Source organism: Gastrolobium bilobum, unplaced genomic scaffold (assembly GCF_033153095.1).
Source record: "Gastrolobium bilobum isolate Gb01-03AN ecotype WA unplaced genomic scaffold, APGP_CSIRO_Gbil_v1 utg22961, whole genome shotgun sequence".
Taxonomy (NCBI): domain Eukaryota; kingdom Viridiplantae; phylum Streptophyta; class Magnoliopsida; order Fabales; family Fabaceae; genus Gastrolobium; species Gastrolobium bilobum.
In genome coordinates this window covers 172,305-187,199 of record NW_026897314.1, presented here as the reverse complement: position 1 = coordinate 187,199, position 14,895 = coordinate 172,305, and the positions used below count along the sequence as shown (strand labels likewise).

The 14,895-nt window shown below is 39.4% G+C and overlaps 1 protein-coding gene across 1 annotated transcript in view; it reads left to right on the top strand.

Moving 5' to 3' along the window:
- Positions 1-14,895, top strand: part of LOC133305907 (dnaJ homolog subfamily C GRV2) — a 33,688-nt gene continuing 18,793 nt past the window's right edge. Inside the window, exons 1-7 of the mRNA XM_061506158.1 lie at positions 1-791; positions 1,251-1,487; positions 1,680-1,767; positions 1,869-2,077; positions 12,180-12,281; positions 12,356-12,418; positions 12,653-14,887. Coding sequence (XP_061362142.1) covers positions 363-791; positions 1,251-1,487; positions 1,680-1,767; positions 1,869-2,077; positions 12,180-12,281; positions 12,356-12,418; positions 12,653-14,887 — 3,363 coding nt within the window. The 5' untranslated portion in view covers positions 1-362. The remainder of the gene's footprint in view (positions 792-1,250; positions 1,488-1,679; positions 1,768-1,868; positions 2,078-12,179; positions 12,282-12,355; positions 12,419-12,652; positions 14,888-14,895) is intronic.

The window sequence follows — 14,895 nt, the reverse complement described above, 5'->3', positions numbered from 1 at the left end:
TCCGATTCGATTTTCCGCATTCATTGATTCCAACGCAGAAATTAAATTGATACTGTTACGTTTTGATTAGGAACCTCGCATTGGATGAACAAATCGGTGCAATTAGGGTTTGATTCGATCGAACAAAATTTGAATGTAATTGACAAACCTTTAAAGTCTTAGAACTGGGGGCGAATCAGTCTCGGCCTCACGGAAGCCCGGCGGCGGCGGCGGCTGCTTCATCGTCGCAGGGACTCTGGTTCTTTCTCCGCTTCCATAATGCACCTCGTGTTCACACCCTCGCGCATCTCCCTCAGGTCGAATCCGTGACACGCTACGCATCCGATCTTAACCGCCCCGTGTTGCTGGCGCCGCCGCCGGTCATGGAAAACGCAGGCAACTCTTCCGCCGTTCCTAATTCTTCTCCTTCATCTGTCGAAGAACCCGAGTACTTGGCCCGCTACCTGGTCATCAAGCACTCGTGGCGTGGCCGCTACAAGCGGATACTGTGCATTTCCAGCGTTGCCATCATCACTCTCGACCCCTCCACGCTCGCCGTCACGAACTCGTACGATGTGGCGAGCGATTTCGAGGGTGCCGCTCCAGTTCTCGGGCGCGATGAGAATTCGAATGAGTTCAACTTGAACGTGCGTACCGATGGGCGCGGAAAATTCAAAGCTATGAAGTTCTCGTCTAGATACAGGGCAAGTATTTTGACGGAGTTGCATAGGATAAGATGGAATAGGTTGTCGCCGATAGCTGAGTTCCCGGTGGTTCATCTTCGACGACGGGCATCTCAGTGGGTTCCTTTTGTAAGTTACCTTAGTGTTTTTAATTGCTCCTTTAGCTGTAATTGATTCGTTTAGTTTTGATGTTTTTATCCTGATGGACTAAGCTTTTCTGTATGCTTCTTCTGGCTTGTAAATAAGTACAGCAGAGTAGACATGCATGTATATTGATTATGGGATTCATGGTTATATTGCGATGGTTAAGAGTATATGATACTTTTTATTGGTGGTCGTGTGAGGGTGTGTGTGTCTCATTCTTTTGTCTCATGCCGATTAAGAGAAGATAATGATCTTAGTATTTTATGTTGAAGGGAATCCCAATGTTGTAATGATTTTGGAGATTAGGGATCATGGCGATATGAGTTTTATTTTTGTATGACCCGAAATTATCCGTGATATATATTGTGTGATGAACTTCCTTATACCAGCCAAAAAAAGTGAACAGTTAAACTAACTATCCTGTGTGACTGGTGGCTTTCACAGAAACTGAAACTAACTTATGCCGGTGTTGAACTTATTGAGACAAAATCTGGTGACCTTCGCTGGTGCTTGGATTTTAGAGACATGGATTCCCCTGCAATTATTCTTCTCTCTGATGCTTTCGGAAAGAAAAATGTTGATCATGCTAGCGGATTTGTTCTTTGCCCCTTATATGGAAGAAAATCTAAAGCTTTTCAAGCTGCTTCTGGGTGCACAATATCAACTATTATCTCGAATTTGGTATGAATGGCTTTGTTTAAGCATAAATAGATATTCTGCTAGATAATGGTATCTTAAATTAGGGCACCTTTTGCCACTGAAATAAGGCTACATTTGCAAGAATGGTTTAACTGAGCTTTCTGGATAACCATGGAATATATTGTTTCCTGTTTTAATATCAACAATAATAACACTGCATAAATTTTATTGCAGACAAAAACTGCAAAATCCACTGTTGGGCTGTCCTTGTCTGTGGAAAATTCTCAAACTCTCACCATTTCTGAGTATATAAAACAAAGGGGTAACTAGTCATAACCTCATTTATGTTCCTTCCACATTGAAATTAATTTTTTATCTGCAGTGAATTTATTTTTTAACCTTAAACAAATAAATGGAATGCAGCAAAAGAGGCAGTTGGAGCAGAAGATACGCCATTGGGGGGTTGGTCTGTAACAAGGTTGCGTTCTGCTGCCCATGGAACACTAAATGTTCCAGGATTGAGCTTAGGAGTTGGCCCAAAAGGAGGACTAGGTGAACATGGTGATGCTGTATCTCGTCAGCTCATTCTAACAAAGGTTTCAATTGTGGAAAGGCGTCCTGAGAACTATGAAGTAAGTGACGCATTTATTAAGTCAATTTCTGATCAGGATGTAGCATGTGTAAATGTATTGAAAATCTATGTATTACAAGCATTGATTCATGCCGATGGAATTTCTTGCATGAAAAATTAAGCGTTGATAAACAACTGTTTTCTGAAATATAGTTTTGAGTTAATCTTGAATGAGACAATTACTGTATCAGGTGTTGTACATGCCATCTGCATTAATAGGTCTATGGAATCGTTGACTGATAGAGACTCAAATCCATAACCAGAAAATTAACAATAACTGAGATTTTCTCAATGGAAATGAAAACTTGTATCATTGATAGGGAAAATTACAATACTGGTAAATGAAGATAGCTAATTGCAGATCAAAATACTTCAAGGAAAATTACAAGAAAGGAAATACTAACACTGATATCCAGAACAATTTGAGAGGTTCTGGTTCTCTCCCAAGAGCCCAAGAGTCCCAACTTTCCAATATACCTTCACACACTTCACATTCCCCATCTTATGCTTAGCCCAACCTCCTAGAATATTCTATTATATCTCCAAAAGTTAGTTATGCCACCCCATTAGTAGAACATAATCCCCTACTACCCACCTTACATACAGCTTCATGAGTATATTCCTATCAATACTCCCCCCCTCCCCAAAACACTCACCTTATCCTCAAGGTGAGGAACAACAATAAATCCCCCCCACGATCCCATTGCGTGAGTTGCTGGGGCCAGCTTATGCTTGAAGCATTATGCAATCCCCCGGGATCCCATTGCCTTTCTGCAACAGTGTCGTCTTCACTTTTCCACACTTGAAGAGCATTTAGTGCACTGGTCTCATCATTGACGCCAGAACACAAATAAAACTTTGAAATCCCATTATAAGTATTCATCACTCTTTCAGTAGTGGGAAAAATAATCCTAGCAGAAAGATCCTTCAATTCTTCACTATATTGTTTCTCATGCAATTTGATATGAGTTTCACCATCATTAATTTGTGTGAAAGGTAATCCACAACCAGCTGAAATCATAGTTTTAAATAGCGGGTAGCGGTAAAGCCGCTACTGTGAAGTCCATATAAATACTTATAATAAATTACACCATATATATAAAGGTATATAAATGCTATAAGATAAGAAATCACCCAAAATAGGAGGAAATGAGGAATGAAAAGTATAATACTACACATTCAAAACAAGGATTCAAGGAACATAAAGGAAGCAACATACTAGTTCATTGAAAGTAACAAAATTAATAACATTCTAGGAACATAAAGGATCCAAGTAGAGTCAAAAGAAGGAAAAGAACTAATCAGAATTATCATCAAACATTTCTTCAAAGTCTTCTTCTTCTCCACCCTCACTTTCTTCACTAGTATTAAATTTGTAGGTCTGTTCATCCTCATCTTCTATTTCTTAGTTATCACCTTCTTCAATTTGTTCAACACTTATTCCCCTAGAGCTTGATGGCATAGAGGCAGCTTCCTTCCTGAATCTGGTATACTGCCCAGTGTAAGTTCTAGGCTCATTAGCCCCGGTTACATTAGCAACATCTCCCTAAGTCAAGATATCATCATAAAAAACAAACTCATTTTCTGCATCTTCACCCACTTCTCCCACCAACCATTCATTACTTTCATCAATGTCTTTTAGGACAATGGGATCAATCAAATCACGACTCTCAAAACGTTCTTTAAGAGCTTGATTATACTTAATAAAGACTAAGTCTTGCAATCTTTGATGCTCAAGCCTGCTTCTCTTCTTAGATTGAATCTAGTTTACAATTTCCAATAAAGAATATTAGTTTCACAATCATGATATGAAACTCTACAAACAAAAATCATTTAACAAATACTTACATGCTCAAAAGTACTCCAATTATGCTCACATCGCGATGAACTGCAAGTTAAGCCCAACACTCTAACAAGGTTTCGCAAATTCGGAACGTGTGCTCCATACGACTTTCACCATTGAGTTGTAATGCAAATTGCAACAACTTGTTAACATTACAACTTGTTAAATAAAAGCTTAAAGTGATCAAATAAATGTGCTTTTACTTGCCAGGAGCTATCTTATTTCTTTGTCTTATTGCTGTATTCATACTAAAAAGGCCTTCTGCACTCCTATATTTTTCCAATTGTCCATGTATCTTGTCCACCTCTTCCTTATTTGCACTTAGCTTATCAATGCATTTATATAGTCCGACTATCAATTCAACATCATCATCAATCTTTGGATTGGCATAAAAGTATTAAGGGTTTAGATAATGGCCTGCAACATGTAATGGATGATGAAGTTGGCAGTCTCATCTTCTATCAATTATAGTAAAAACATCCTTGTATTTATCTTCATTTCCATTGAAAGATTTTTGAATTGCTTCCTTGGTCCTATCCATTGCTTCATATATATATATATCTCATTGCGGGCCTTCTTTCATTATCAACAAGTCTAAGCACCCGCACAAGAGGCCCCATAACCTTTAAAGAATGAATAACATCATTCCAAAACGATGACATAAGTACAGTGTTAGTCGCCCTTTTGCCCTTAGGGTCTTTTGCTATATTTGATTTTAGCCAATCATCTGGTGTGAACATCTTTCTAATATTATTTTTTTATTTATGAAACCTTTGCAATGTGAGGAATGTTGTAGCAAATCTTGCCACTTCATGCCTATTAGTGTATATACAGTAGAACTCTTTACTTTAGTCACAGCTACTTATTTGTATAAGTTGTTACAGCTGTTAGCCACTGTTACAGCTGTTAGCCATTTAGTATATAAATGTTAGCTTCATTTCTCTCTCTGTAATAATGATTTATTTGGTTCAGATTCAATAGAATAATGCTTTCTCTTCATCTCTTTCTCTCTCAACCTTTTCTCTCGCTTTCTCTCATTTTCTTAAGCTTTCCTTTAATGGATCTCTTCTAATATGGTATCAGAGCTCTCTCTGAGGGCCTGATCCGTTTAGATCTCTATCATGTCTTCCGCTTCCGACTCTGATTCGAACGCTTCTGACAACTCGAACGCATCACAACCTAGATCCAGATCTCAACATAGATCCAGATCTCAACAAAAGTCCACTTCAATGAAAATCAAGATAGCTTCTCTCTTCAATCTTCAAATTTCTGCAAAACTTACCGAAGATAATTACCTTTTCTGGAATCAGATCATTGAACCGGTAATTACTTCACACCAATTGCATCGTTTTCTTGTTAATCCAAAAATTCCTCTCAAGTTTGTTTCAGACGAAGACAGAGAGAATGATATTCTGAACTCCGCTTATGTCGATTGGCTCAATCAAGATCAGATGCTACTTACATGGCTCCTATCCACTATTTCTGAGTCTACTGTAAATGATATTCTACCTGTGAAGCACTCCTTTGAGGCCTGGGACAATATTCACAAACTTTTTCATGGAGTCATGAAGTCTCGAGTTCGTCAACTCAGATCTGAGTTGAAAACTATGAAGAAAGGCTCGAAGACTATTAAAGAATACTTAACACGTATCAAAACACTATGTGACTCGCTCAAGTCGATTGGGAAGCCTATTTCTATTGAGGAGCACACTGAGACTATTCTTGAAGGATTACCATCAGAGTATACTTCTTTCGTTATGATGATACACGGACGAGAACGAGACTGCACTATTGCAGATCTAACAGTGGAGTTACTAGCTCATGAACAGTTGTTAATCAAGCAAAACGATACTCTGTTGACTGAAGGAGCAACTATAAATCTCACTCAGCGTCTTCCAAGCTCAGATCGAGAAGTTATAGATGAAGAAGAAGACTCTGTTTCTGAAACCAGAAAACAGAGTCGAACAGAGCACCAAAACTTCAGTCAGTTCCACACCTCAAGTGGTCAGAATAGAGGACGAGGACGTTCAGGTGGAAGGTCTGGTCGTGGAAGAGGACGAGGCACCAGAACACATGTCCACTGTCAACTTTGCTATAAATTTGGACATGATGTTAGAGATTGTTGGCATCGATTTGAAGAGAATTTTTTTCCGAATCTACCTCCACCACAAAACACTCCTTATCCTCACTACTTTGTTCATCAACCACCTCAACCAGTGAGGTCCTTCCAGTATCAACACCAGCAATCTCAACCAATGAGATCTTTCCAGTATACAAGACCAACAAGTCAGTCTCAGCCTCAAGCATACTTTGCTGCTCCTTCTAGTCTACCTTCCACATGTAGTTCTCCCCCTCTGGTTGAATGGTTACCAGATTCTGGTGCATCAAGTCATGTAACTGGTACATCTCAAAATATTATGCAAGGCCAGCAACTTAGTGGTACTGATCATGTTCTGATTGGAAATGGACAAGGTCTTCCTATAACAGCTACTGGTTCCTCCTCTTTTCAATCTCCTTTTGACTCTAACACTCACCTGCACCTTCAGAATTTACTTTTGGTTCCCTCCATTACTCAAAATCTTATCAGTGTTAGCAAATTTGCTAAAGACAACTCAGTTTTCTTTGAGTTTCATTCTGATGTGTGTTTTGTAAAATGCCAGGTTTCACATAAAGTCCTCCTTCAAGGTGCAGTGGGTTCTGATGGGTTGTACTATTTTCCAAAGTTGAAGCTCTCCAAAAGTCATACTTCTGCAACCAGTAACATCTGTGCTAGCTCTCCTGTGTCCTCGACTATCAACAAGTCTGTTAATGTTGTTAATGCTGTTAGTCCAAATAGCAAAACACATAGTCATTGTTCTAGAACTGTTTCTGATATATGTAGCCCTTCTAGCTCTTTGTATTCCTTATGGCATTATAGGCTGGGACATCCCCACTTTAATTCCCTTAAAAGTGTACTCAAATCTTGTAATATACACATCAATAATAAATTGGCTGAATTCTGTCCTTCTTGTTGTTGTGCAAAGTCTCATAGACAACATTCTTTACCATCTCATACAGAATACAAAGAGCCATTCACTCTTGTTTTCAGTGACTTGTGGGGACCATCACCTCTTAAATCCACTCTAGGCAATGCTTATTATATCTCATTCGTTGATGCCTGCACTAGGTACACATGGCTTTATCCAATAAAGCAAAAATCAGATGCAATAAGCATTTTCAAACAATTTCATGCCATGGTGACCAATCAGTTCCAACTCCCTCTAAAAGCTTTACAAACAGATTGGGGAGGGGAGTTTAGAGCCTTTACTCAATATCTTAACTTGCAAGGAATAGCTCATCGAATCACTTGCCCACATACTTCTCACCAAAATGGTGTTGTTGAAAGAAAACACAGACATATTGTAGAGACTGGTCTAGCCCTCTTAGCTCATTCATCTCTTCCAATGCAATACTGGGACTATGCCTTTACCACAGCTACTTACCTTATAAACAGACTTCCTTCCTCTGCTATCAAATTTGAAATCCCTCACATTAAGTTGCACCATCAACAACCTGATTACAGCTTTCTTAGAACCTTTGGCTGTGCTTGTTTCCCTTTTCTAAGACCTTACAACAAACATAAGCTTGAGTTTAGATCTCAAGAGTGCATTTTTCTTGGTTACTCTATCAATCATAAAGGCTATATTTGCTTGAGTCCAGAAAACAGAATATTTATATCTAAAGATGTCCTATTCAATGAATACAAGTTTCCTTACACAGAATGGCATACTAACAAAACTTCTTCTGTTTTGCACCAGTCTACCTCTACTTCTACTTCTGTTCCTCTAACTATTTTCCTTCCACAAACTTGTCCAACCAGCCTCACCACTAATTCAGCATCATCTATTAATTCCTCATCAACATCTGTTCCTCACAGTGATCCATCTTCTGACTCCTCCAACATTTCTCTGTCAGCAAACACTACACACCAGTCTGGTCATTTCTCGAATTCAGCCACACATTTACCTTCTTCCCCATCACCTTCTGTTCACACTCCTAATGTTTCCAGTCAAAACACCAGCTCTAGTTCTGGTCCTGAATTATGTTCCTCTGAGTATGTCCCATCAGGTCCTCTGCACCCTCCCTCTCCAACACACTCTATTATCACACGCTCTAAGGCTGCAACCAGAAATCTTGTTCTCCTCACTCATTCAGAACCCACATCAGTTAAGGGAGCCTTGACTAGTCCTCACTGGTTTAAGGCAATGCAATTAGAATATGATGCTTTGCAATCTAACCACACATGGTCTCTTGTTCCTTTACCACATGGCAGGAAGGCTATTGGGTGTAAATGGGTCTTTCGCATCAAGGAAAATTCTGACGGAACAGTTAACAAATACAAAGCCAGGCTTGTTGCCAAAGGCTTTCATCAACAACAGGGCTATGATTACAATGAGACTTTCTCACCAGTTGTTAAACCCACCACAATCAGAATTATTCTCACTCTAGCTCTCTCTTATGGCTGGCCCTTAAAACAACTCGATGTCAACAATGCTTTCCTTAATGGAGAGCTTGTCGAAGAGGTCTACATGACAACCCCCTGGATTTGAAACAGAGAATAAGAATCTGGTATGCAGATTACACAAAGCTCTTTATGGGCTAAAACAAGCCCCTCGTGCATGGTTTGAAAAGTTTGGAACTACTCTTCGACAACTTGGTTTTTACTCTAGCAAGTGTGATCCCTCTTTATTCATTCTTCACTCTAATGGGAGCTGCATATATGTATTAGTCTATGTGGATGATATCATCATCACTGGAAACAACTCAGCTCTAATTCAACAGATCACTGATCAAATGAACTCTCACTTTGCTCTAAAACAGTTAGGAACCTTGGATTATTTTCTGGGTATAGAAGTTAAGCCTCTTTCTCATGGGAGACTTCTGTTATCTCAAGGTAAATATGTGAAAGACTTACTGTGCAAAGCTGGAATGTCAGATGCAAAAGGTATCTCTACTCCTATGCCTAGTGGCTGCAAACTAAGCAAGCATGGGGGGAATTATGTTGCTGATCCCTTCCTCTACAGATCAATAGTTGGTGCCTTGCAGTATGTTACCTTAACAAGGCAAGAAATTGCCTTTACCGTAAATAAAGTTTGCCAGTTTATGTCCCAACCATTGGAAGAACATTGGAAGATTGTCAAAAGGATTTTGCGTTATCTCAAGGGAACATTGTCTCATGGTCTTCTATTTCATCCAGCCTCACCACACCAGCCTCTCTCTCTTGTTGGGTTCTGTGATGCAGATTGGGGGGCTGATCCAGATGATAGAAGATCCACATCAGGTGCTTGCTTATTCCTTGGTTCCAATCCCATTTCCTGGTGGTCCAAGAAGCAGTCTGTAGTGGCAAGATCTAGTGCTGAGGCAGAGTATCGTAGCCTAGCTCTCACTGCAGCAGAAATTTTGTGGGTTCAGACACTATTGCAAGAACTTCATGTGTCAAGCAAAACTCCTATTATATACTGTGATAATCAAAGCACAGTAGCCTTAGCTCACAATCCTGTTCTACACTCAAGAACGAAACATATGGAGCTTGATCTGTTCTTTGTTCGTGAAAAAGTCTTGGCAAAGTCTCTTGCTGTCCTTCACATACCTTCTTCTCTTCAAGTTGCTGATACATTTACTAAACCTCTCTCTGCTGCAAGGTTTACAGAATTAAAAGACAAACTCAAGGTCTTGGATCATGCTCTCCTGATCCAACCCACTTAAGTTTGAAGGGGGAATATTAGTGTATATACAGTAGAACTCTTTACTTTAGTCACAGCTACTTATTTGTATAAGTTGTTACAGCTGTCAACCATAAGCTGTTACAGCTGTTAGCCACTGTTACAGCTGTTAGCCATTTAGTATATAAATGTTAGCTTCATTTCTCTCTCTGTAATAATGATTCATTTGGTTCAGATTCAATAGAATAATGCTTTCTCTTCATCTCTTTCTCTCTCAACCTTTTCTCTCGCTTTCTCTCATTTTCTTAAGCTTTCCTTAAATGGATCTCTTCTAATAATGCCTAACTAATTCAGTCTTGCTTGTATACTTCCTCATTGTGTTCAAAGCCAATGTGCGATTATAAATGAACCCAAAAAGCTTGATGCCTCTTTTTATTGCTTTTTTAACTCTCAATTTTCCCAATATCTTCAAGCATCAAATACAACTAATGTGCAGCACATGGAGTCCAAAACAAATGTTTTCTCTTGGCTTGTAACAATTTGCCTAAGAACAAATTAAGCAACCTAAAATGAGTAACAATTAAAATAAAAATTAACAATTAAATGAGATTAAATTAAACAAGTTGTGTCTTACCAGCCAATACATAATTGCTTTCATTGTCGGTCACCACTTGAACAACATTTTCCTCCCCGATCTCTTCAACAAAATTATCTAAAAGCTCAACTCATTTTGCTCCACTCTTGACATAAGAAGAAGCATCAATGCTCTTTACATAGACCCAGATGGAGAATTCACCAAGAAATTTATCAATGTTTGATTCTTTCTATCAGTCCATCCATCCGACATAATGAAACATCCATAGTTGGCACTTTGTACCTCATGATCTTTTAATAAATCTTTGGTGTAATCCAATTCCTTTTTAAGTAGATGAATTCTACACTCATAATAACTTGGGAGCTTTAGACTTGGACTGTAATTGCCAATTCCTTCAACCATGTACTTGAAGCTTTTTGAACGTACAACATTGAAAGGTATTCCATTCGTACACAAAAATCTTTCAATGTATTGAATAGTTCTAGCCCTGGATTCTTTATCACAAGCATCATTTATGCTTGTTTGCCTCTTTCCTTTGCCCACTTTAATGCTTGCTTCTGGTTTCTTAAAAAACATTAAATCCAAGGGGCCTTTAACTCTTTTGGCAGCAGCAGTATTACTTTTAGAGGCTTCACTTGAAGCTGTCTCACTCCTTTTCCCATTTTTAATGTGTTGAATTTCTTGCACCTTTTCTAACATATCATCATCTTCATGTATCTCAACACTATATGCATCCTTTACAGCAAGCTTTTGCATATAAGCATCTCTCATAATCTTCTTAATTTCGGGTGAGATTTTTCTACAAGGACCCCTATCCCTTTTCAACCCAATTTGATGTCTTTTGGCTCTTGCGATGCAACCCGTTGTAACTTTACCACAAAAAAAGGACGCAAGTAAATGTTGATTTTACCCCTCACTTATCCTGGCGTTTTCCCATTTTACCCTTAAGTGAGATCCAAATTTTCAAAATGATGCCCCTTCGTATTTTTTCTCCCCCAATCTCTGAAACTCCACCTCCCTTCGCACCGCAAGAGCTGTCGTCCTCCACCGTCCGCTAGGTGCGGAAGTTGCGGCTGGGTGGCACAACCAGCACCAGAACCGCAATCTCATGCGATAGCAATCATAGGCTGAAATAGTGAGGGAAATCTTGCCACCATATATAGTTAGTCACATTATTCTTCTGCATCTCTGCCAAATTTCTAGATGTAATGACAACTAGAGTGATCTCTTCTCTTATAACCATCTCAATAGACTCCTTGTCATCTAGGTCCACACAATTGTTAACAGACAAGGATAAAAAACCTCGATTTCCAAGGACCCTAACAAGAAAAGGCAGCACAAAGTAGCCAATTCCTTCCAGCCTGGCCATCTGGAGCTTCTTAAAACAATTACCCCATGAGAACATGAACTTTGTAGTATCAAAAGAATAGCGCATTCCATTTTCTTATATTCCTATCATTGACCAAGTGATTTTATGAATTTTTATAAACCTACAAACTTAGGGTGTGATGGGATAAGCTTTGAAAAAAGTGCTTTTATGATATAACTGTTTTTAGAGCTTTTTTTGTTATAAACTACTCTTTCTAGGTTTTATAAAAAGCACTAAAACTGATTTCTTTTTATGTTTTTGTTTTTTCAAAAAATTTATCCAATTATCATAAAATTATAAGCATACTTTAATTAAAAAATGCTTTTTTCTTAGACAAAAGCTTGAGCAAACTGGTCCTTAACTTGTTACACTAAACAAGAGCATCACTGTCTGAGGTAAAACGGATTTTAGGAAGATACATTAATCTTGAACATTTTATGGATCTTAAGTAGAATGTGCTATTTGTAGTTTTATTCAGACTTTGTTGTTTTGACGCAACCAATTTTATATTAATGCATTTATATGTCTATGTAAGCTGATTTTTACTCCGAAGGGTTATGTCAAATGTTGAGAATTTCTACTAGATGTGTGCAGGCTGTTACTGTTCGTCCTTTATCTTCAGTAAGTGCTCTTGTTCGGTTTGCTGAAGAGCCCCAGATGTTTGCAATCGAATTCAGTGATGGATGCCCTATCCATGTAAGCTTTTGTTATGCTTCTCTAATTGTGACTTATTATGCTATAAACTTTCTAAGGTGTGCCATGAATTGTAGGTTTATGCAAGCACGTCTCGTGATAGCTTACTTGCAGCAGTTCGTGATGTGTTGCAAACTGAAGTAGGTAGATGTGTCTCATCTTGGTTTAGAAGTATTCTATAGTTGTATGTGTTTGTTGAAGAGTGTTGTTTTATGTCCTATTATAATTGTTTAATCTCATAATATGAATGTTGAACCTGTTCTTGAACTGGAGGCAATTATGCCTTATGGCTTTGTTATAAAAAGGAAGACATGTCTTATTGCAGAATGTAGCATCCAAGTGCATGTTTGACTTCTGGTAATGTTTTCTTACAGGGTCAATGTGCCATACCTATATTGCCAAGGCTGACAATGCCTGGTCACCGTATTGATCCTCCCTGTGGGAGAGTTTATTTGCAATATGGTCAACAAAAGCCTGTTGCTGATGCAGAAAGTGCATCCATGCATTTGAAACATTTAGCAGCTGCTGCCAAAGATGCTGTTGCTGAAGGTGGTTCCATTCCTGGATCAAGAGCTAAACTATGGCGTAGAATAAGGGAGTTTAATGCATGTATATCATATAGTGGGGTGCCTCCAAACATTGAAGTACCAGAGGTTACTTTGATGGCCTTGATTACTATGCTTCCTGCTGCCCCAAATCTTCCTCCAGATTCTCCTCCATTGCCACCCCCTTCACCAAAAGCTGCTGCAACTGTGATGGGTTTTATTGCATGTTTACGTAGACTACTTGCTTCAAGAAGTGCAGCTTCACATGTGATGTCTTTTCCTGCAGCAGTTGGAAGGATTATGGGTTTACTTAGAAATGGTTCAGAAGGTGTGGCTTCTGAGGCTGTAGGGCTTGTTGCTGTACTCATTGGTGGCGGGCCTGGTGATGCAATTGTAACAGATTCTAAAGGAGAGTGGCATGCCACAATTATGCATACCAAGTCAGTATTGTTTGCTAATCATAGTTATATAATTATTCTTGTCAACAGATTAAAGCCCATGTCTGTATCACCTTTACTGTCAATGGCTGTTGTTGAAGTGCTTGAGGCTATGATTTGTGATCCACATGGGGAGACTACCCAATATCCTGTTTTTGTTGAGTTGTTACGCCAAGTTGCTGGGTTGAAGCGTCGCTTGTTTGCACTGTTTGGTCATCCTGCTGAAAGTGTTAGAGAAACAGTAGCTGTGATTATGCAATCAATTGCTGAGGAGGATGCTATTGCTGCAGAGTCTATGCGGGATGCTTCTCTTCGTGATGGTGCCTTGTTGAGGCATTTATTGCATGCATTTTTCCTTCGTGATGGTGAGCGACGTGAAGTTAGTCGACAACTTGTTGCTCTTTGGGCAGATTCATATCAACCAGCTCTGGAGCTATTGTCTCGAATTCTGCCTCCTGGTCTTGTTGCTTATTTGCACACACGTTCTGATGGAGTTCTGGCTGAAGACACACATCAAGAAGACTCATTATCTGGGAAAAGAAGACGACGTTTACTTCAGCAGAGGAAAGGTCGCCTTGGAAGAGGATTGACCTCCCAAGAACAATCCTTCCCTTCAGCTAATAACTTTGATGTTTCTGATTCAGGTAAGCAGACAGGGGGTGCTGTTGACAGAGGCTCAGACAACCATCAAAAAACTGCTGTTGACCCAATTTCTGGACAGGCTTCAAGTATTCAATCTTCAGTTGTTCATACTAGTGAGAATTTGACCAATGGATCTCCTACAGGAGAAACACAAAATGGTTATTCAACTTTTGTGGCTCCAGCTATTGTGCCATCAGCAAACTCAAATGAAGCACCTGGATCTGATTTGTCAAATTCAGTTGATCCTGACAGCAATGCAGTTGGTTTGCAGCATGCAGGCATTCCAGCTCCTGCTCAAGTTGTTGTGGAGAACACCCCTGTAGGATCTGGTCGGCTTCTATGTAATTGGCCTGAATTTTGGCGAGCTTTTGATCTTGATCACAATCGTGCAGACTTGATTTGGAATGAGCGTACCAGGCAAGAGTTGAGAGAATCCTTGCAAGCCGAAGTTCATAAACTAGATGTTGAGAAAGAGCGTACTGAAGATATTGTTCCAGGGGGTACTACACTGGAAATGGTTACCGGGACTGAAAGTGCACCACAAATATCTTGGAACTACCCTGAATTTTCTGTTCGATACCCAAGCTTGTCAAAAGAAGTTTGTGTGGGTCAATATTATCTACGTCTACTGCTTGAGAGCGGCAGTGGTAGCAGGGCGCAAGACTTCCCGTTGCGTGATCCAGTTGCTTTCTTTAGAGCACTTTACCATAGATTTTTATGTGATGCAGACACAGGGCTTACTGTAGATGGTGCCGTTCCTGATGAATTAGGTGCATCTGATGATTGGTGTGACATGGGAAGATTAGATGGTTTTGGTGGAGGTGGTGGGTCATCAGTTAGAGAGCTTTGTGCGAGGGCAATGGCAATTGTATATGAGCAGCATTACAAGACCATAGGTCCTTTTGAAGGTACAGCTCACGTTACTGTTCTATTGGATAGGACAGATGACAGAGCTTTAAGGCACCGTCTTCTTTTACTTCTGAAGGTGAGTCT